The 24,988-nt window shown below is 38.1% G+C and overlaps 1 protein-coding gene across 9 annotated transcripts in view; it reads right to left on the reverse strand.

Moving 5' to 3' along the window:
• USP15 (ubiquitin specific peptidase 15) overlaps window positions 1–24,988 on the reverse strand; it is a 159,484-nt gene that overhangs the window by 114,273 nt on the left and 20,223 nt on the right. For all 9 annotated transcript variants that reach the window (XR_013521793.1, XR_013521792.1, XR_013521795.1 and 6 more), the window contains exon 2: window positions 6,672–6,799. Coding sequence is in view for 4 of the 9 variants with exons in the window: in XM_009004139.5 (XP_009002387.1) it covers window positions 6,672–6,799 (128 nt within the window). In the remaining 5 variants the exon portion in view is untranslated. The remainder of the gene's footprint in view (window positions 1–6,671; window positions 6,800–24,988) is intronic.

Here is a 24,988-nt window from a genome sequence, read left to right on the forward strand (position 1 = left end):
TTTAAATTTCCACAGGAATTTTTGAATCAGCTTGTCCATTTCTATTAAAAAGCCTACAAGACAACTCAATATCCACATGCCAAAAGATGAAGTTAGAATATTACCTTACACCATATACAAAATTAACTTAAAATAGACCAATGGTTTCAATGTAATAGCCCAAACTATAAAACTCTTAGAAGAAAATGTAAGTATAAATCTGTGCAACCCTGGTTTCAGCAATGCTTTCTGACACCAAAAGCACAATAAACAAAGAAAAAAAAATGATAAATCAAACTTAAAATGAAAAACTTTTGTGCTTTGAAGGTCACCACCAAGAAAATAAGAAGTCCACAGAATAAGAGAAAATTTTTGCCATTCACACTCTGATAAGGATCTAGTATTCTAAATAAATAACAAACTGAAAATACAACAATAAAAAGAGAAACAACTCCACTTAAAAATGGGCATAGGATCTAAATAGATATTTCACCAAAGAAGATATATAACAAGGACAAAAAAAGATACTTATCATGAATCACTAGAGAAATGCAAGTCAAAAATCACAATGAGATACACCACTTCACACCCACGAGGGCGGCTATAATAAAAAGGACAGACAATAACAAGTGTTGGCTATAATGTGGAGCAGTGAATCCTCATACACTGCCAGCAACAACGTAAAATGATGCAAGAACTTTGGAAAAACAATCTTATAGTTCCTAAAATAGTTAAACGATGAAGTCTAAAAAGACCCAACAAGTTCATGTCTAGGTATCTACCCATGAGAAAGGAAAATACACATCTACCCAGAAACTTGTATGTGAATCTTCTTAGCAACAATATTCGTCATAGCCAAAAAGAGAAAACAACTCAAATGTCTATCAACCGATGAGTGCACAGAGTAAATGTGCTATCTGTTCAGTACAAATCATTCATCCATAAAAAGGAATCAAGTACTGATTCATGCAACAACATGAATGAAACATGAAAAAAGAAAAAGTAAAAGAAGATAAATATAGAAGAACACATATTGGGTTGGGCTCAGTGGCTCACAACTGTAGTCCCAGTACTTTGGAAGGCCAAAGTGGGTGGATCATCTGAGGTCAGGAATTCAAGGCCAGCCTGGCCAACATGGTGAAACCTCATCTCTACTAAAAATACAAAAATTAGCCAGTTCAGACACTTGTTTTCTGCCAGCTTTCCTAGATCTTTCTGTGGAATATTCTCCCAGCACCCCATCCCATCCTCATCCACTCCTTCTTTCTCTACTTGCTCTTTTTATTTTTGTTTTGTTTTGTTTTGAGACAGAGTCTCACTCTGTCACCCAGGCTGGAGTGCAGTGGAATGATCTCGGCTCACTGCAACCTCCGCCTCCCAGATTCAAGCGATTCTTCCAAGAAAAAAAAAAAAAAATTAGCCAGTTGTGGTGGCACATGCCTGTAAACCCAGCTACTTGGGAGACTGAGGTAGGAAACTTGCTTGAACCTGGCATGTGGAAGCTGCAGTGAGCTGGGATTGTGCCACTGCACTCCAGCCTGGGCGACAGAACGAGGCTCCATCTTAGGAAAAAAAAAAAAAAAAGGAACACACACTGTATGATTCCATTTATATGAAATGTCTAGAATAAGCAAATTCATACAGACAAAGGAGATTAGTAGTTGTCTAGGGCTGGGGTGGCGGCAGAGAAAGGATAGGGTGTGATTCCTAATGGGTAAAAAGAAATGTTTTATAAAATTCAATTAGCTCAAGTTGATTAACAGTGTTGTTCAATTCTTTGGGCTTCGTGAATGTAGATATCCAATTCCCTTCCCAGTTTTAGGAACTGTCAGCCATTATTGCATTATTTCTTTTTTTGTTTTTAAGATAGGGTCTTATTCTGTCATTCATGCTGGAGTAGAGTGGTGCGATCTCAGCTCACTGCAACCTTCGCCTTCTGGGCTGAAGCAATCTTCCCACCTCAGCCTCCCCTGCAGCTGGGACTACAGGCACATGCCACCACACACAGATTATTATTATTACTATTATTTTGGAGACAAAGTCTTGCTCTGTCACCAGGCTGGAGTACAGTGGAATGATCTTTGCTCACTGCAACCTCTGTCTCCTAGGTTCAAATGATTCTCCTGCCTGAGCTTCCCAAGTAGCTGAGACTACAGGCATGCGCCACCATGCCCAGCTAATTTTTTATATTTTTAGGGGAGACGGGGTTTTACCATGTTAGCCAGGATGGTCTTGATCTCTTGACCTCATGATTCACCAGCCTCAATCTCCCAAAGTGTTGGGATTACAGGCATGAGCCACCGCGCCTGGCCGGATTTTTAAAAAAATGTCTTGTAGAGACAGGGTTTTGCATGTTGCCCAGGCTGGTCTCAAACTCCTGTGTTCAAGTAATCCACCCACCTTGGCCCCCCACAGTGGTGGGATTATAGGTGTGAGCCACTATTCCTGGCCCGAGCCATTATGTCTTTATGTATGCTTTCTGCCCTCTCACTTTCCTCCTTTTGGAAATCTTACATGCACAAATTGGTTCACTTGATTGTGTCCCATAAGTTACTTAGACTTCCTTTACTTTTCAATATTTTTATTCTTATTATTGGATAATTTCAACTGATCAGTCTTCAAGTTTGCCAATTCATCTATTTGATCAAGTTTGTTGCTGAAGACCTCTAGTGAATTTTTCAGTTATTGTATTCTAAAATTTGTTTGGTTCTTCATAATTTTTAGCTCCTGGTTGATATTTTCATTTTTCTGGTTTTGTTAAGTTGTCTATGTTTTCTTGCAACCTAGTGAGCTTTATAAGACAATTATTTTAAATTCTCTGTCAGGCAATTCGTCTCCATTTCTTTAGAATCAGTTTCTGGAGATTTTATTTCTTTCTGTCATGTTTCTCTGATTTTTTGAGTTCTTGTAGCTTTGCATGGTGTTCCTGCAACTGAAGAAACAGCCACCTCTCCAGTCTTTATAAACTGGCTTTGAAAGGCAAATAGCTTTACTTCCACCCATCAGCCTGGCTGGAGATTCTAAGAACATCTCAAACTTTTTCTGTGGATATGTCTTTTCTGTACTTGTGCATGCAGATTTCTAATTAGAAGGCTTTATTGATTTTTTTTCCCCGAAGCCCATAATCTCTTCCTCCTTCTGGTATCTTACTACATCATACCACAGACCAGAACGTTAAGAGGCCCATCTCACTCGTCTCCCTCTTCCTTGTAAAGAAACCTTGAGTTCTCTGCCTTCTCAAATCTTGTAGAGCTGTGCTGAGTGCAGGAAGCCTCTTGCCCCTTTTCCTTTGTTCCTATCTGCTCCCACCAAACTATGCCAGTTCCATTAGCAAACAGAGTAAGGTAAGATAGAAATCAGCCCTTCAAGCAGTACCCTGAAAGACTGGAACATTGGAGGTATACTCCACTCCTTTTCCCCTTTCCTGGGGGAAAAGTCTCAGGTTCTATGCCTTCTCCCAATATTACAGGACTGTGGCAGTTGCACCAAGCCGTCTATTCATTTTCTTTTGTTCTTAACTTCCCCCAGTTATTTGAACTATGTCAGCTTTCTGGTACCATAAGGCAAGACAGAAACTGGCCTCTCAGGCAGCACACTGAAAGGCATGAATAGTGTAGAATGCCCCCACTCCTCTCCTTCCTTCCTGGGAGAGAAGCCTCAGATTCTTAGCCTTCTCTCAATCTCTCTGAGCTTTCCAGCTGCAGCAACCACCTACCCTTTTCCTTTGTTAACTGACCCCAGGTATCAGATATATGCTGGCTGCATCCGCACTCCGTGTAAGGTGATAATTTTTTTTTTTTTTTTAAACTGACCTGTTGGGTAACGCACTGAAGGGCTGGAATGTTAAGCACATGCTCTCTTTCTGTCCTGATCTGAGACAATCTCTCCTGAGACTAACCTAAGTTTGCGTGGAGAAGGGGATGATGTGGGCAAAATAAAATTATTCTTACCCATGTCAATGTTGTTGTTTTGTGCTCATTTGCAGCACTGCAAATTCTTAACAGGATCTTGGGTTTCTCATAAAGATATTCTGGTCCATTGTTAATTCAGTGTTTCTGTTGGGGGCTGGGAGCTGGGACTTTTTACTCTATCATCTTGCTGACATCACTCTTCTTCACATATTTTCAAGATAGACTATTAGGCAGGTATATATATATATATATATTTTTTTTTTGAGACGGAGTTTCGCTCGTTACCCAGGCTGGAGTGCAATGGCGCGATCTCGGCTCACCGCAACCTCTGCCTCCGGGGTTCAGGCAGTTCTCCTGCCTCAGCCTCCTGAGTAGCTGGGATTACAGGCACGCGCCACCATGCCCAGCTAATTTTTTGTATCTTTAGTAGAGACGGGGTTTCACCATGTTGACCAGGATGGTCTCGATATCTTGACCTTGTGATCCACACACCTCGGCCTCCCAAAGTGCTGGGATTACAGGCTTGAGCCACCGCGCCCGGCCTAGGCAGGTATATATTTAAGCTTACTATATTCTCTTGATGAACTATCCCATCCCATTACATTATAAAGTAACCGTCTATCCCTCATAATGTTCTTTATTCTGAAACTTAATGTCTCTGCTTTTAAAAAAAATAGTGTTAGCATGTGTATTCGTTTTCCACTGTTGTAAAATAAATTACCATAGTGGCTTAAACATCACTGATTTATCAGTTCACAGTTCTGTGGGTCAGTAGTTCAGGAGGGCTCAAATGGATTTGTGCTTAGGGTTTTACAAGCTGAAGTCAAGATATCAGCCCTGCTGGGCTCTTATCTGAAGGTCTGAGGAAGAATCTGCTTACAAGCCCATTCAGGTTGTTGGCAGAATTCAGTTACTCATGGTTGTGAGTCTGAGGTTCCTGTTTCCTTGCTGGCTGTCAGCCTGAGGACTCCCTCTGTTCCTACAGGCTGCCTGCCTTCTTGCATCTCAATGATTCCTTCCAACTTCAAACCAGCAGTGATATGTTGACTCTCTTCCAGGCTTGAATCTCTGAATTATTTTGCCACTAGCCAGAGAAAATGCTCTGCTTCTAAAGGGTACATGTGATTATATTAAGTTCACCCAGATAGTCTCCTTTTGCCACGTAACATAATCATAGGGGTGATAGCTTCATGCTATTTACAAGTTTCACCAACACTCAAAGGGGAGAGTATTCTATAAGGGTGAGGATCACTGGGGGTTAGTCTTGCTTACCACAACCTGATGTTATCTTTTTCCATGTCTTAAATTTATCTGTATCTTTATGCTTAAAGTAAGTTTCTTATAGACAGTTGATAGCTGGGTCTTAACTTTTTAATCTAATCTCATGGTCACAATATTTAGTTGAGGTGTTTACATTTAATGTGATTATTCATAGAGCTGGGTTTCAATCTAGCAACTTTTAATTTTGTATTTGTCTCGTCCGTTCTTTATTAATTTTTTCCATGTCTTGTGGGGGGAGATTTGTTTTTAAGATTGACATTGTTTGTTATTATTGGTCATATTTTCCTGCTTCTTTACATGCCAGGTAATATTTGGTCGGATCCAAGACATACATTTTATGTTTTTGTATGCTGGATATTTTTGTATTCTTACAGATATTCAAGTTTTATTCCGAAATGGAGTTAAGTTACTTGGAAACAGTTTGATGCTTTCAGGTTAGTAGAGCAGGAAAATTAATTTCACCCTATTACATAAGCAAAACTGTTCTCAGTAGTCTACTTTGTAAATTATGTGGTTTTCCACTCTGGCTGTTGAGAATGCCAATGACTCCCAATCCTATATTAACCCCAATGATTGTTACTTCTTTTCAGTGGTACTTTGTCTGGCCTTGGGCAGTTTTCTCACATGCAAAGTGCAGATTAATAACCGAAGACTTAAGAGCAACCCTATGGAGGATCTAGGTCGCTCTCTCTCTCTCTCTGAGTTGCTCACTAACTTCTGGTACTTCCCAGGACTCTTGGTTTCCCTGGACTTCAAACTCCCGTTTTCTCAACTAAGAAAGACAGAGAGGGTCTGTATAGGTTTCATCATCCCATGCTGTGTCTTGGAAACTCTTCCAATGCAGTAAACTGAAAACAGTTGGAGGGCTTACCTATTTTGTTTCTCATCTCTCAGGGATCACTGTTTTCTGCTGCCTGATATCCAGTGTTTTGAGAACCACTGTTAGAAACGGAAGTTCTGGTACTTATGTTTTGTTCCCTTTAAGCATAATAAGAGGTATACAATACCTCTTATACAATAAGGACTGGCAAGTAGTGAGGGTTGTAGAAAGCTAATGTAAAAATTTAGGAATGTAAGGATATGTGATTGTTCCTCAAATTTTAAAAAATGCCATGTGTCCAATATGTGACATAGCATTTCTCAAAATAACCAGTCTTTAATAATTATTTAATAACAAATAATCAGTCTTATTTATTAATAATCATTAATGACTACTTAATAATGAAATATTTAAATGAAGAAATGACATTCTTCATTTAAGGGTTTAAACAATAAAGTCTTATTACATCATAAATGAAAAACAAAACTTGTCATTATACAGAATAATAAAATTTTTAATAACTAATTAGAATAATAAGTTCATTAGGTCAAATCTGTAATGCAAAGATATTTCTACTCTATCAACTTATTTACACTAACATTTCCCATATTCAACCCATTGACATTTATATAATGAAATTTAATATATTTACAACTTGACTGAAGGAAGAAAATACCGACCTTTGAGAAGTCCAGAGTTATCAATGGGTCCAGGATACACATTTTGATCTCCCATCTGGTATTTGTCCCAACTGTCAAAGCCAACATATTTTTTCCACTGTTTGAACCAGCGACTATCGACTAGGTACCTAGAAAATAAAAGAAATTGGTTAAGGAAAATACCTAAAAATATAGGAACAGTAGAAGAGTCATCTATTTTTGATATTTTCTTTTATATTAAAAGACGTATCTACTTCAAAAGATTACTGAAAATAACTGTATGCCACTTAGTATTAGAAAGACAATATTTGTATAAAGTGTTATTCCTAATGTTCTATAAATATATACTACTTGATGACAAATACTGACATAAAAATACAAATAAACATATTCAAGAAAATGCTTCTCAATTGAATAAAAATGCAAATAATCATAAGAATCTGTCAAAATAAATTTAAAAATGCAATGTGGTAAACAGAAAAAATGGTTCTTTTGCAAGAAACTTGCAAATAATTTTATGTAATTTATTGTGTGTTTTTGGAAGTAAAGGAAAGTTATCAAGGGTTGCAAGGTTAATTATAATAATCATAATCAAAGAGAGAGGTTCAAGATGGCTGACTAGAGACATCAGGTTCCAGTTCTCTTCAGAAAAAAGAACCAAAATTAAGACCGGGCGATGGCTCACTCCTGTAATTCCAGGGCTTTGGGAGGCTGAGATGGGTGGATCACTTGAGGTCAGGAGTTTGAAACCAGCCTGGCCAACGTGGTGAAAGCCTGTCTCTACTAAAAATAAAAATATTAGCCAGGCATGGTAGCAGGCATCTGTAATCCCAGCTACTCAAGAGTCTGAGGCGAGAGAATTGCCTGACCCCAGGAGGCAGAGGTTGCAGTGAGCCGAAATTGTGCCACTGCACTCCAGCCTGGGCGACAGAGTGAGACTTGGTCTCAAAAAAGAAAAAAGAACCAATATTACAAACACATAATCACAGCTCTAACAGAATATCAAAGAGAGAATGCCAGTACACAAAATCACAGGAAAAAATTCAGACACAGGATTCTTCATTCCTGTGGCAGACTGGTTGTATGCAATCTATGGGAGAGCTTCTCTGCTCTCACAAACCCAGACAATGGTAAGGGCAGGGATTTCTTGAGGGTGTTACACCAAACTGCAAGCTCATGTTGGGTTGCTCAACTTCTTACCACATCCCCAGACTTGAGTGCCTGTGGCAAGGCATCACTGTCAGGGCACATCTGTCAGGGGACTGTATCTTGCCCAGGGAACCTCATGCCTTTTGTGCTTCGACATCCTGGAAGCCCTTGCTGACACTCCCCAGCACCAATTCAGTGGGCAGCAGCCGCACAGTGCTAGTTAGACCCAGGGGTGCTGCAGGGTTCCCAATAATCTATCCCTCAAAGAGTACTACTTTTAAGGGAAGGCAAAGTACTGTGCACCAAAGGGACAGCCCCTGGGACAAAGGAAACTAAAGCATGCATTTTCTAGAGCCCAAGAGCTTGGGGCTATAAGTGAATGCCTGCTCCTGGCAGAGACAGAGAAGCAAACTCTGCCCAACACTGCAAGTGAGGATTAAGGTCCCGTACCACTGGCCAAGTGGTCTCTGTGCTTGAGCCCAGACACAGAGAAGGGGACTCCTCCTCTCCCTCCACCCACTGCTGCAGACACAGCCATTGCTGCTCCCATGGGAAACTGGCACAAGAAACCAGATGGCAGGCTACCTGGAGCTGTGAAGGGCAACTGCAGCTCTAATGGCAGTGGCCTCTGGGCCCAGGCTCATGAGAAAGGTGGGTTCTCTCCCACTCTGCACAGAGCGTCAGCAGTCCTGCCATGGAGAGCAGAGTCTGCATGGCAGCCATTTCCAGACAGCACAGGAGTAGTCTCAAAGCATGGGCAGGCATCTCCTGTAATTCTAGGTTACACTGCAGTTGGAAATAAACTGCAGTGTCTAATAGAACTGAACAACCTGAACACCAGAAGAGGAGTGTGACAAGGAAACATCACATTTCTGCCTGCCGAGGCCAGGGTGCTAAGAAAGCCTTCACCTTGCTCCCGTACCCACCCCCCCATCTCCCTTCAAGAGACCTCAGTATATTTTACCAGTGGACTGATGACTCCCCTCCCTCATGTCACCCTCGTCAGGGCTGATGCTTCTGCCAGTCATTAGGAGAACTGAGCTTTTCTTGGTAAACAAAGGTGAAGTGTAAACCTCATTGTTACCACTGAAACTGACTCATACCTGCAAATGCTACCTACTGGCCTGGAGGCTGAACTGCACAACCCAATACAAAATTTGCTAACATAAATGCACACAATTTGGGAACAAAATAAGCTTCTTGAGACCTCTGCTACCCTGGCTCTACAGGAGGATGTGAGTGTGCTCACATGCCAGGTATATGACTATCACACCTGACATCTGAGAAAGCCACCAAAGCTATCTAAAACCAAGAAGTTCATAGAGTCTTTGCCACTAAAAGAACTCAGAAGCAAAGCCAAATGACCCTATTCAATGTACATTATAGTCACATCCTGAAGAAAAAACAGCCTTGTCCAAACAAAAGTGAACTGAAACATCAGAAATGAATTTCTCCAGATGAGAAAGAACCAATGTCATAATTCTGGAAGTATGAAGAAACCGGTTGTTACAATACCCCCAGAGGATCACACCCTCTAGCAATAAATCCTAACCAAAATTACTGAAATCTTAAGAAATTCAAAATATTGAGTTTAACGAAGGTCGATGAGATTCAAGGAAAATCTGAAAACCAATACAAAGAAACAGAAAATCAATTCAGGATATAAATGATAAATTTACCAAAGAAATAAGATATTTAAAAAATATTTTGAAAATAAAAAATTCACTGAAGGATTTACAAAATACTGATGAAAGCTTCAACAATAAACTAGATCAAGGAGAAGAAACAATCTCAGAACATAAAGACAGGTCATTTGAAGAAACAAAAAAGAATTTTAAAGATGAGCAAAGCCTTTGAGAAGTTAAAAGATTACATTAAAATGTCTGGACCTAGGGATTGTAGGTATTCCTGAGAAAGAAAAGAAAGCAAAAAGTTTGGAAAACCAACTTCTCTAGTCCAGCAAGAGATCTAGACATCCAGAATAAGAGGCCCAATGAAACCTAGAAATAAACACTGCAAGAAAAACCTCACCATGACATAGAATCATTAGACTGTCTGAGGTCAACATGAAGGAATAAATCTTAGGATCAGCAAGAGAAAAAAGGCATCTAGTCACCTATAAAGGAAACTGTATCAGACTAACAGCAGACTTCCTGGCAGATGACTTACAAGTCAGAAGAGGCTGGGATTCTATTTTCAAAATAGGCTTAAAGTAAAAAAAAAAAAACCTGGCAACCTGAAAATTTGTACCCTGCTAGAAAAAGCTTCAGGAATAAGAGAGATACGAAGTTTTTCCTAGAAAACAATCATTGAGGGAATCTGTCACCACTAGACTGGCTCTACAAAAATGATCAAGGGAGGTATAAACATAGAAATGAAGGGTCAATACTTGTCATCATAAAAATGTAACAAAGTAAACAATTCACAGGTCTTATAAAATAATTACACCAATGAAACTACAAAGCAATGCGATAACAATGAACATTACTACAGAAATAAAACCGCACATATTAATATTTACTGTAAACATAAATGGGTTACATGCTCCACTTAAAAGATATAGATTGGCAGGATGAATTTAGAAAACAATATCCAACTATATGCTGCTTACAATAAACTCACCTTAGTGGTAAAGAAACTTAGAGACTGAAGAAAGGGGTGTAAAAAGATAATCCATGCAAACAGAAACAAAAAACAAGTAGGAGTAGCTATACTTAGATAAAGCTGACTTTGAACCAAAAACAGTAAAAAAAAAAAAAAAAGTCATGATATAATGATAAAGAGATCAATTCAATAGAAAGATACAACAATCCTAAATATATATGCATCCAACAGCAGAGGACCCAAACCCAAATTCATAAAACAAGCATTACTAGACCTAAGAAAAGATATAAACAGCAACACAGTAATAGTGGGTGACTTTAATATTCCACTGACAGCACCAGACAGATTATCAGGACACAAAACCAACAAAGAAACATCAGAATTAAATTGGATTCTAAACTAAATGTTTTTGGCAGACATTTGAAGAATGTTCTACCCTAGCAGAATATACATTCTTTTCATCAGGCATGAAATATTCTCTAAAATAAAATATAGTATGCCACAAAAACAAGTCTCAATTTTTTTTAAAAAAATTGAAATTATATCAAGTATCTTCTTAAACCACAGTGAAATAAAGTCAAAATCAATCCTGAGGGGGAATTATTGAAGCTATACAAATACATGGAAGTTCAATAACATGTTCCTGAACAATCTTTGGGGCAACAATACAATTAAGATGGAACATTAAAAAAATGTTTAAATGAATGAAAAAAGAAGAAACAACATACCAAACCTCTGGGATTCAGCAAAAGCAGTGCTAAGAGGAAAGTTTATAGTGTTATCTATATTAAAAAAAATATAACAAATTAATCACCTAATGTCACACCCCATGAAACAGAAAAACAAAAACCAAATCCAAATCCAAAGCTGACAGAAGAGAAGACATTAAGATCAGAGGAAAAGTAAGAGACACTGAGACCAAAAATATAATACCAAAAATAAAAGATCAATGAAGTGAAAAGCTAGTTATTTGAAAAGAGAAACAAAACTGACAGACTGCTAGCTAGACTAACCAAGAAGAGAGAAGATTCAAATAAACACAATCAGAAATGAAAAAGAAGATACTATTATTGACACTGCAGAAATACAACGGTTATCGGAGATTACTATGAGCATCTCTACATGCACAAACTAGAAAACCTAGAGGAAGTGGGTAAACTCCTGGAAACATACAACCTCCCAAGATTGTACTGAACCAGAAAGAACTGGAAACCCTGAACAGACCAATAATGAGTACTAAGATTAAATCAGTAAGATGAAAATCTCTCAATAACAGCAACAACAACAACAACAGCAACAACAAAAAGCTCAGGACAGGACAGATTCAGAGCTGAACACTACCACACATACAAAAAAGAACTTGTACCAATCCCACTGAAACTGTTCCAAAATAGTGGAAGGAATCCTCCCTTTCTAATTCTACAAGGCTGGTGTCACCCTGATACCAAAACCAAACAAGGATTCAACAAATATAACAATAGACCAGTATCTCCTGATGAATATAGACGCAAAATTTCTCAACAAAATGTTAGCAAAATGAATACAACAGCACATCAAAAAGATAATACGCCATGATCAAGTGGGTTTTATTCCAGGCATGCAAGGAAAATTCAACATATGCAAATCAATAAATGCAATTCACTACCAGAACAAAATTAAAAACAAAACCATATAATACTCTCAACAGACTCAAAAACAGCATCTGGTAAAATTTAACATCTCATGATTTTTATCTCATGATTTTGTTGCCTGCAACAAACTAGGCACAGAAGGAACATATCTCAACATATTAAAAGCCACATACAACAAATATCATACAAATGGAAAAAACTTGAAAGCATTCCTGCTAAAAATGGGAACAAGACAAAAAGGTCCACTTACACACCCTGATTCAATATAGTACTAAAATCATAGTCAGAAAAGAAGCAAGAGAAATCAGTCATCCAAGCTGGAAAAGAAGTCAAGTTATCTCTGTTATCTCTTATACCTAAAAAACCCTAAAGATTCAACAAAAAGACTTCTTTGAAAAATGAACTCAGTAAAGTTTCAGCATACAAAATCAACTTACACAAACCAGAAGAAACATTATACACTAGTAACAATCAAGCTGAGAACTAAATCAAAGTCGGTCATTTACCAGAGCTACACACACACACACACACACACACACACACACACACACAGTAAAATACCAAGGAAAACATCTTATCAAGAAGGCGAAAGACCTCTATAAGGAAAACTACAAAACACTGATGAAAGAAACTGTAGATGACACAAATAAGTGGAACAACATCCCACACTCATGGATCAGAAGAATCAATAATGTTAAAATAACCCATACTCACCCTGCCTAAAGCAAGCTACAGATTCAATGCAATTTCTATAAAAATACCAACATCATGTTTCACTGAATTAGAAAGAACAATTCTAAAATTCGTATGAAATAAAAAAAGAATCTCAATAAACAGAGCAATCCTACGGAAAAAGAATAAAGCTGGAGGCATCACGTTACCCAACTTCAAATTACAATGCATGGTTATAGTAACCAAAGCAACATGGTACTGGTATAAAAACAGATAGATCAATGGAACGGAAGAGAGAGCCCACAAATAAGCCACATACCTATAGCCAACTGATTTTCAATGAGGCTGACAGAAACATTAACTTGGAAAGGAGACTGTATTCAATAAATGGCGCCGGGAAAACTGGATTGCCATATGCAGAATGAAAATGGACCCCATCTCTCACTATATGAAATATTTAACTCAAGGTAGAAAAACAAACAAACAAACAAAAAAATTAACTCAAGGTGTATTCAAGTTCTTGAAACTTCTATAAAAGTCCTAAAAAAAAAAAACCCTAGGAAAAACTCTGTACACTGGCCTATGTGAAGAATATATGACTAGCATCTCAAAAACAAATGCAACAAAAAACAAAGATAGACAAAAGTGACTTAGTTTAACTGAGAAACCTCTATACAGCAAAATAAATAACTGACAGATTGAACAGACAACCAAACAATTGGGAGAAAATATCTGCAACCTATGTATCCAACAAAGGACTAATATTCAGAATTTACAAGGAAGTCAAACTTCTCAATGACAACAAGAGCAACAAAAAATTTTATTTAAAAGTGGGCAGAGAACACAGATTTTAAAAATTTATTTTTAATTTTAGATTCAGGGGGTACATATACAGGTGTGTTACATGCGTATATTGCATGATGCTGAGGTTTTGGCTTCTAATGATCCTGTTGCCCAGTAGCAAATACAGTACTCGATAGATTGTTTCTCAGCTCCTACTCCCCTATCTCCCTCTTCTCTTTGGGATCCCCAGTGTCTGTTGTTCCCAATCTTGTGTTCGTGCATACCCAATGTTTAGCTCCTATTTATAAATGAGAAGACACAGTATTTGGTTTTCTGTATCTGTGTTAATTTGCTTAGAATAATGGCCTCCAGTTGCATCCATGTTGCTGTAAAGGATATAATTTCATTCTTTTTTATAGCTGCACAGTATTACATGTTGTATATGTATCACATTTTCTTTATCTAATCCATCAATGATGGGCACCTAGGTTGATTCCATGTCTTTATTACTGTGAACAGTACTGTGATAAACATATGATTGCAGGTGTCTTTTTGGTAGAATGATTTATTTTCTAGTAATGGGACTGTTGAGCAAATGGTATTTCTATTTTTAGTTTTTTGAGAAATCTCCAAACTGTTTTACAAAGGGGCTTAACTAATTTGCATTCTCACCAATAACATATTAAGCATTCCCTTTTCTCTACAATCTTGCTAAAATCTGTTATTTAGCTTTTTTAATAATAGCCATTCTGACTGGTGTGAGATCTTACCGTGGTTTTGATTTGTATTTCTCTGTTGATTAGTGATTTTGTGCATTTTTTTCTATGTTTGCTGGCTGCCTGTAAATGTTCTTTGGAGGATTCTGTTCATGTTCCTTTGTCCACTTTTTAATGGGGTTGTTTTTTTTCTTAAGTTCCTTATAGAGTCCAGATATTAGTCTTTTGTTGTATGCATAGTTTGAAAATATTTTCTCCCATTCTGTAGACTGTCTGTTTATTCTAAACAGAACATTTTCAAACTAACACATACAAACGGTCAACTAACATATGAAAAAAATTCCACATTAGTAATTATCAGATAAATGTAAGTAAAACAACAATGAAAAAGCATCTCACACCACTCAGAATGGCTATTATTAAAAAGTCAAAAGATGTTGGCAAGGATGCAGAGGAAAAGGAATGGTGGGAATTAATACAACCTTTATGGAAAACAGTATGAAGATTTCTCAAAAAACTAAAAAGAGAACTACCGTTGGATCTAGTAATCCCACTACTGGGTATACACCCAAGGAAATGAAATCATTCTATCAAAAAGACACCTGTACTTGCATGTTTATCACAGTATTATTCATAAAAGCAAAGATATGGGAACAATCTAAGTGTCCATCAGTGGATGATTTTAGAATAAAGTCACACACACACACACACACACACACACACACACACGGAATGCTACTCAGCCATGAAAAAGAATGAAGCCATGTTTTTTTGCAGCAGCATGGATGGAACTGGTGGCCATTACCTTACGGGAAATAATTCAGAAATACAAGGTTAAATACTGCATGTTACCACTTGTAAGTGGTTGCTAAATCATGTACACACATGAACATAATATTCATCTATTTTTAGCTACCTAGAATTAGCTTCTCATTAGATGACCAATGACAGATAAGTAAAATAAGTGTTCACTAGGATAGAAAGCATTAAAAAAAATCATATATCTAAAACATTGTAAAAATATATTCAGACTACAGTATACCCGCTATAAATTAATGCTTTGTCATTGGTTCACAATTATTTTAAACTCTTTTCTAGAAAATTTCCCCCCAACATTTAAGCAGGTTCAATCACAGGCAGACTCGAAAGTAAAGATAAAAGATTAATGATTTAAAGCTCATGTGTGTAATACTACAGGTAACAAAGTTTTTTATAAGATTATCCATTCCAGTGTTTATATGCTTACCATACATAGGACTTTAAGAATTAAAACGCAGTGGGGGATCCAAGATGGTTGAATACGAACAGCTCTGGAGTGCAGTTCCCAGCAAGAACAACCCAGAGTGTGAATGCCGACCACATTTCCAAACAAATTTTCAATGCCCACAGACCAGGAGATTCCTTGGCCGAAAAGTGCCATAAGTTTTCAGCATGGCAGTTTCAGCCAGTGCCGGCTTGGTGCAAAGAAACACAAATAGGGCAGCTGTTTCAACTGGCGCCTGGAACGCCTGGGAGACAGAGCCACCAATGCAACTGAAAGGGAGGGGGCAGAGCAGAGACAGGGAGCCAGGCAATCTGGCTCGGCGGGTACCACCCCCACAAAACAAGCAATCTAAAATGCTTTGGATCGAGAGTTTTGCAGCGAGTGCAGCTGGACCCTGGACAGTCCAACTCAGTGGGAGGGAAGGGTGACCACCACTACCAAGGCAATCACACACTACCAAGGCGGTTTACACAGCAGCTGGGTAGAGCCTGCAGTAGTTCAGCAATGCCTCTGCTGGCAGACTGTGACTAAACTACTCCATGAAGGGCAGTGAGTCTATGAAAAAAGGGAGCAGCATGACAGGAACTTATAAATAAAGCCAACCTTCCTAAGACAGAGCACCTGGGAAAAGAGGTGTTTATGAGTTCCACTGCAGAAGACTTAAAAGTACCTGCCCAGCAGTTCTGCATGGAACAACAGAGCTCCCAGCACAGCACTTGAGCTTCTATAAGGGACACACTGTCTCTTCAAGTAGCTCCCCGACCTCCGTACACTGAAAGAGACACCTCGTAAAGGAGAAGTCAGGTGGACATCCGGCAGGTACCCTTCTGGGATGAAGACAACAGAAGAAACCGGCAGCAATCCTTACTGTTTTGCAGCCACCTCAGATGATTCCCAGGCAAGCAGCGTATGGAGTGGACCTCCACCAGTCTTGCAGCAGAGGGGCCTGGTAGAAGGAAAACTAAGAAACAGAAAGAAATAACTTCATCATCAACAAAAAGGATGTCCACTCAGAGACTCCATCTGAAAGTCACCGACTACAAAGACCACAGGTAGACAAAGCCACTAAGATGGAAAGAAACCAGCGCAAAAAGGATGAAAACACCAAAAATCAGAATGCCTCTCCTCCTCCAAAGAATCACAACTCCTCACCAGCTAGGGATCCAAGATAGATGAAGAATGAATCTGATGAATTGACAGAAGGAGGCTTCAGAAGGTGGGTAGCAACAAACTTCTCAGAGCTACAAGAGTATGTGGTTACCCAATGCAAGGAAACCAAGAACCTAGAAAAATGGTTAGATGAGATGCTAACTAGAATAAACAGCTTAGAGAAGAATATAAACAACTTGATGGAGCTGAAAAACACAGCACGAGAAGTTTGCAAAGCATACACAAGTTTCAATAGCCGAATTGACCAAGCAGAAGAAAGGATCTCAGAGACTGAGGATCAACTCAATGAAATAAAACAAGAAAGTAAGAATAGAGAAAAAAGAGTGAAAAGAAATGAAAAAAGCCTCCAAGAAATATGGGATTATGTGAAAAGACCTAATCTACGTTTGACAGGTGTACCTGAATGTGACAAAGAGAATGAATCCCAGCTGGAAAACACGCTTCAGGATATTCTCCAGGAGAACTTCCCCAACCTAGCAAGCCAGGCCACCATTCAAGTCTAGGAAATACAGATAATTTTCAAGAAGAGCAACCCCAAGGCACATAATCGTCAGATTCACCAGGGTTGAAATGAAGGAAAAAATGCTAAGGGCAGCCAGAGAGAAAGGTCAGGTTACCCACAATGGAAAGCCCATCAGACTCATAGTGGATCTCTTGGCAGAAACCCTACAAGCCAGAAGAAAATGGGGGCCAAGATTCAACATCCTTAAAGAAAAGAGCTTTCAACCTAGAATTTCATATCCAGCCAAATTAAGCTTCATAAGCGAAGGAGAAAGAAAATCCTTTATGGACAACCAATTGCTGAGAGATTTCATCACCACCAGGCCTGCCTTACAAGAGCTCCTGAAAGAAGCACTAAACAAGGAAACAAACAACCAGTATCAGCCACTCCAAAACGTACCAAATGGTAAAGACCATTGACACAATGAAAAAAAAAAAAATGCATCAACTAACGGGGAAAACATCCAGCTAGCAACAAAATGGCAGGATCAAATTCACATATAACAATATTAACCTTAAATGTAAATGGGCTAAATGCCCCAATCAAAAGACACAGAGTGGCAAATTGGATAAAAAATGTGCTTCTTATCCCATCAGTGTGCTGTATTCAGGAAACCCATCTCATGTGCAAGAACACACATAGGCTCAAAATAAAGGGATGGAGGAAGATTTATCAAGCAAATGTAGAGCAAAGAAAAGCATGAGTTGCAATTCTAGTCTCTGATAAAATGGACTTTAAACCAACAAAGATTAAAAGAGACAAAGAAGGGCATTACATATTGGTAAAATGATCAATGCATCAAGAAGAGCTAACAATCCTAAATATATACGTGCCCAATACAGGAGCACCCAGGTACATAAAGCAAGATCTTAATGACCTACAAAGAGACTTACACTCCCGCAGAGTAACAGTGGGAGACTTTAACACTCCACTGTCAATATTAGACAGATCAACGAGACAGAAAATTAACAAGGATATCCAGGACTTGAACTCAGAACTGGACCAAGCAGATCTAATAGACATCTAAATAACTCTCTACCCCAAATCCACAGAATATACATTCTTCTCCAGCAGTGCATTGCACCTACTCTAAAACTGACCACATAATTGGAGGTAAATCGCTCCACAGCAAATGCAGAAGAATGGAAATCATAACAGTGTCTCAGACCACAGAGCAATCAAATTAGAACTCAGAATTCAGAAACTAACTCAGAACCACACAACTTCATGGAAACTGAACAACTGGCTCTTGAATGTTGACTGGATAAACAATGAAATGAAGGCAGAAATAAAGATGTTCTTTGAAACCAATTAGAACAAAGACACAATGTACCAGAATCTCTGGGACACATTTAAAGCAGTGTCTAGAGAGAAATTTATAACAATAAATGCCCACATGAGAAGCGAGCAAAGATCTAAAATTGACACCCTATCATCAAAATGGAAAGAGCTAGAGGAGCAAGATAAAAAAAAACCCAAAAGCTAGCAGAAGACAAGAAATAACTAAGATCAGAGCAGAACTGAAGGAGATAGAGAGACTCAAAAAACCCTTAAAAAAAAAATCAATAAATCCAGGAGCTAGTTTTTTAAAACAGATCAACAAAATAGACCACTAGACAGATTAATGAAAAAGAGAAGAATCAAACAGATGCAATAAAAAACGATAAAGGGGATATCACCACTGATTCCACAGAAATACAAACTACAATCAGAGATTACTACAAACAACTCTATTCACATAAACCAGTAAACCTGGAAGAAATGGGTAAATTTCTGGACACTTGTACCCTCCCAAACCTAAACCAGGAAGAAGATGAAACCTTGAATAGACCAATAACAAGGGCTGAAGTTGAGGCAGCAATGAACAGCCTACAAAACAAAAAAAATCCAGGCCCAGACAGGTTTACAGCTGAATTCTACCAGACATACAAAGAGGAGCTGGTACCATTCCTTCTGAAACTATTCCAAACAATACCAAAAGAGGGAATCCTTCCCAAATCATTTTATGAGACCAACATCATCCTGACACCAAAATCCGGAGGAGACTCAATAAAGAAAGAAAAAAACTTCAGGCCAATATCCATGATGAACATAGATGCAAAACTCTTCAATTAAACAGTGGCAAACCAATTGCAACAGCACATAAAAAGCTCATCGAACACAATCAAGTAGGCCTCATTCCAGGGGTGCAAGGCTGATTCAACATATGCAAATCTATCAATGTAATCCACCACATAAACAGAACCAAAGACAAAAACCACACGATTATCTCAATAGATGCAGAGAAGGCCTTTGACAAAATTCAACAGCGCTTTATGCTAAAAACTCTCAATAAACTAGGTATCGAAGGAACATATCTCAAAACAATGAAAGTTATTTATGACAAACCTACAGCCAATATCATACTGAATGGGCAAAAACTGGAAGCATTCCCTTTGAAATCTGGCACTACACAAGGATGCCCTCTCTCACCACTCCTATTCAATATAGTACTAGAAGTTCTAGCCAGAGAAATTAGGCAAAAAGAAACTACAAAGCATATTCAATTAGGAAAAGAGAAAGTCAAATTGTCTCTTTTTGCAGATGACATGATTGTATATTTAGAAGACTCTATCATCTCAGCCCCAAATCTCCTTAAACTGATAAGCAACTTCAGCAAAGTCTCAGGATACAAAATCACTGTGCAGAAATCACAAGCATTTCTATACACCAATAGCAGACTAGGAGAGAGCCAAATCATGAGCAAACTCCCATTCACAATTGCTACAAAGAGAATGAAATACCCAGGAATACAACTAACAAAGGATGTAAAGGAATTCTTCAAGGAGAACTACAAACCACTACTCAATGAAATAAGAGAGGACACAAACAGATGGAGAAACATTCCATGCTCATGATTAAGAAAAATCAATATCGTGAAAATGGCCATACTGCCCAAAGTAATTTATAGATTCAATGCTATCCCATCAAGCTACCAATGACCTTCTTCACAGAACTGGGAGAAAAACCACCACCTTAAACTTCATAAGGAAGCAAAAGAGAGCCCATGGAGCCAAGACAATCCAAAGCAAAAAGAACAAAGCCAGAGGCATCATGCCATCTGATTTCAAACTACACTACAAGGATACAGTAATCAAAACAGCATGGTACTGGGACCAAAACAGCGATATAGACCAATGGAACAGAACAGAGGCCCTGGAGGCAATGCCACACATCTACAACCATCTGATCTTTGGCAAACCTGAAAAAAACAAGCAATGGGGAAAGGATTCCCTGTTTAATAAATGGTGTTGGGAAAACTGGCTAGCAGTGTGCAGAAAGCAGAAACTGGACCCCTTCCTGACAACTTACACTAAAATTAACTCCAGATGGATTAAAGACTTAAAGATAAGACCTAACACCATAAAAACCCTAGAAGAAAACCAAGGCAAAACCATTTGGGACACAGGCACAGGCAAGGACTTCATGACTGAAACACTGAAAGCATTGGCAACAAAAGCCAAAATAGACATATGGGACCTAATTAAACTCTAGAGATTCTGCTGGCAAAATAAACAGTCATTAGAGTGAACCAGCAATCAACAGAATGGGAAAAAATTTTTGCAATATACCCATCTGACAAAGGGCTAATATCCAGAATATACAAAGAACTAAAACAGATTTACAAGAAAAAAACAAGTCCATCCAAAAGTGGGCGAAGGATATGAACAGACACTTTTCAGAAGAAGACACATAAGAGTCCAACAAACATATGAAAAAATGCTCATCATTACTGGTCATTAGAGAAACGCAAATCAAAACCACACTGAGATACCATCTCACACCAGTTAGAATGGCGATCATTAAAAAATGTGGAGACAGATGCTAGAGAAGATGTAGAGAAACAGGAACACTTTCACACTGTTGGTGGGAGTGTAAACTAGTTCAACCATTGTGGAAGACAGTGTGGCGCTTCCTCAAGGACCTAGAACTAGAAATTCCATTTGACCCAGTAATCCCATTACTGGGTATATACCTAAAGGATTATAAATTGCTCTTTTATAGAGACACATGCACACGTTATGTTCATAGCGGCACTGTTTAGAATAGTGAATACCTGGAACCAACCCAAATGTCCACTGACATTAGACTGGACAAGGAAAATGTGGCACATATACACCATGGAATACTATGCAGCCACAAAAAATGATGAGTTTGTGTCCTTTGTAGGGGCATGGATGAATCTGGAAACCATCATTCTCAGCAAACTGACACAAGAAGAAAAAATCAAACACTGCATGTTCTCACTCACAGGTAGGTGTTGAACAATTAGAACATATGGACACATGGAGGGGGGCATCACACACTGGGGTCTGTTGTAGGGGGGCAAAGGAAGGGACAGCAGCGGGGTGGGGAGGTCGGGGAGAAACATGGGGAGAAATGCCAGATGTGGGTGATGCGGGGATGGAGGCAGCAAACCACATTGCCATGTGTGTCCCTATGCAAGAATCCTGCATGATCTGCACATGTATCCCTGAACTTAAAGTACAATTAAAAAAAAAAAAAGAGAAAAAAAAATTTTAAACCCACTGAAAATAGGTAAAGCAAAGGCACCAACCTAACAAAACCTCAGAATCCTTAAAGAATATTCATGAGTTTAACTCCCTAAAAGTGAATATGCAAAATTATCCATGTATCAGTACTCTGAACCCATTGTCAAGATTATGCAATTGAAAGCCCCCACACATTGTAGAGTTTAAGATTTGTGAGAAAAATTTGAGGGACTAATTCTTAAGAAAATCCTATTTTCTAAAATAAATAAAGACTAGACTAGCAACCATTTTACTTAGACATTTGATTTGCTTTGTTTGCAAAGTTCCACAAAATGTCTAACAAGATTTTGATTGAAAGTGCATTAAGCTTACAAATTTGAAGGACACTGCCATCTTTACCGAAGTGATTCTTCTTATCCACAGCCATGGCATATCTCTCTATTATTCAAGTTAATGTCTTTCAATACATTTTATGATGTTTTTCCAATAAAAATCACGTTTCACTAAATTCATTCCTAGAAATCTGTTTCTAAATGTGAAATTTACTTTTTTATTTCCAACCAATTATATTCTATAACTGCTTGTAGTTGATGCATAGAAACAGTATTTGTGTTTATTTTCTGGAGGCAGGGTCTTGCTCTGTTGCCCAGGCTGGAGTGCAGTGGTACGATCTCGGCTCACTGCAAACTCCGTTTCCTGGATTCAAGCGATTCCCTTGCCTAAGCCTACTGAGTAGCTGAGACTACAGGCACGCGCCACCATGACCGGCTAATTTTTTGTATTTTAGTAGAGATGGTATTTCACCATGGCCAGGATGGTTTTAATCTCCCGACCTCATGATCCGCCTGCCTCGCCTCCCAAAGAGCTCAGATTACAAGTGTGAGCCACTGTGTCTAACCAGGTAAATTTTTGATAAATAATACTTATTAGCTTGCTGTAGGTTTTTGATAAATACTGCTTATTCACTTAGAGGAGTTCCATTTCTTTAGACTATCATGATTAAGTACTGAAGCTGATGAAAATTTTCTGCACTTGCCAAGCTTTTCCTCTTGTACTCTTCTGAACAAACCTAGAATAGCTTTTAGTCTTCTACTATCTAAAAAAGTAGCTTATAAGGGGTTATCTGTCCCTTAATGATTTACTTGTATGAAAAACTACTGGGGAGTAAATATCATTTGGGAGGATAGATTTCATCCTTTAGTTAATTTTTCTTAGTTCCTGAATTTTCCCATTAAAATGCAAATGCAAAATTCCCTGTTCGTTTTCTTACAAAGCTTATGCCATATGCATTAAAAATAAAATATGAACTTGGGATTACATTAGTAGTATAGTTACAACCATCATTTATAAAACACATTAAAAACAATTGTTAAGTAGTATAGAAATTCTATTTATAGTTACTTAGACATTTTTAAGATATGGAGCTTCATTTCCCAAAGTACCTAATAAATCCTTTACAATTAAACAGTAGCCTCCTTTTATCTGCAGTTTCACTTTCCGTGGGTTAACCACCAACTGTGGTACTCTCACTACTCTTGCCTTTTGGATCATTATTATATAAAATAAAAGATACTTGAACATAAGGACTGTGATACTGATAATCAAGACAGCTTGAAGGCAATTTGGGTGGAATGGCTTAAGACTTCACCATGCTACCCAGAGTACATGTAATTTAAAACCTATAAATTATTTCTGAAATCTTCTAATTGCATCACAGTGCCTATGTCATTTACTTCATGTCGTCTCATCACACATGCATTTCACTATTACAAAAAGGGTGAGTACAGTACAATACCTCCAAGGACAGGGTATTAGGAGGTGATTAGATCATAAGGCCAGAGCCCTCATGAAAGGGATTTATGCCTTGATAAAAGGCTTCCAGAGAGACACCTCATCCCTTCCACTATAGCTAAAAGGTTCATCTATGACCCAGAAAGTATGTTGTGTCCTCACTAGACACAGAACCTGCCAGTACCTAGCCACCTTGGACCTCCCAGCCTGAACAGTGACAAATACATTTGTTGTTTTTAAGCCCTTACCAGTACTTTGTTAAAGAAGCCTGAAGGGACTAAGACATATAGTTAATAACTATAATCTTTCATATATCTGCCTAAATGTCACTGTTTCAAGGAATTCCTCCATAACCTATCCCCACTTCCCCAGAAGGTATGGAAGAAAACCAAGAATGGAAATCTCACTTTTCTTGATACCAAGTCTCTTTATTAAATTTAATTTAATAACATTTAATAACAAAATCACTGATATTTGAGTTTTACTCTTGAGCCATGTGCATACTTCTAAGCACATTAATATATTCTCATTTACCCAATGAAATAGGTACTAGTATCTTAATTTCAAATGAAGTATATATGCACACAGAAATTAACCTACCCAAGGTTCAAAGTGTCAAAGCTGTGATTAGGAAAATATGATACTGGCATAGAGAGAAGCAAAAAGACCAATGAAAACAGTGCAGAGAAATAAGGGCCAGACTCACATACATATGAAGACAAATATCAAAAGCATCACTACAAACTAATGGGGAAAGATGGACTATTCTATAAAAGGTACTGGGACAACATGCATAAAGGAAAAAATCAACTACAGCTCTATCTTACATATGGAGTCAGTTCTTTTCTAATGCTTGTTTTGAAAACTTGAAAGTGTTACAACACTTAAATATATTAGGCAAATCAAAACCACAATGAGATATCACCAAACACGTGTTAGGATGGCTATTATTGAAAAAAAAAAACAACTGTTGGTGAGGATGAAAGAAATTGGAATTCTTGTACGATGTATAACATGGTGCATTGGCTATGGAAAATGGTAAGAAGGTTGCTCAAAGAAGACCATATGATCTAGCAATCCGACTTCTGGGTACATGCCCAAAACAATTAAAATCAGGGTCCTAAAGAGATATATGCATTACCATGTTTACTGCAGCATTGTTCACAATAGCCAAGATGTGGAAACAACCTAAATGTCTTGTGATGGATGAATGGATAAAGAATATGTGGTACACATATACAATGGAACACTATTTTCAGCCTGAAAAAAGGAAATCTTGCCATACGCAGCAACATGGATGCACCTGAATGTCACTATGCTAAATGAAGTAAATTAGTCACAGAAAGACAAATACTGCATGATTCCACTTATGAGGTATCTAAAACAATCATAGTCATAGAAACAGAGCGCAAAATGGTGACTGCCAGAGGTTGGGGAAAGAAACAAACAAGGAATTGATGATATTCAGTGGGTATAAAGTTTCAGTTACACAAAATGAGTAGGACTATTGTACAATATTGTGCT

The sequence above is a fragment of the Callithrix jacchus genome, chromosome 9 (genome assembly GCF_049354715.1).
Source record: "Callithrix jacchus isolate 240 chromosome 9, calJac240_pri, whole genome shotgun sequence".
Taxonomy (NCBI): domain Eukaryota; kingdom Metazoa; phylum Chordata; class Mammalia; order Primates; family Cebidae; genus Callithrix; species Callithrix jacchus.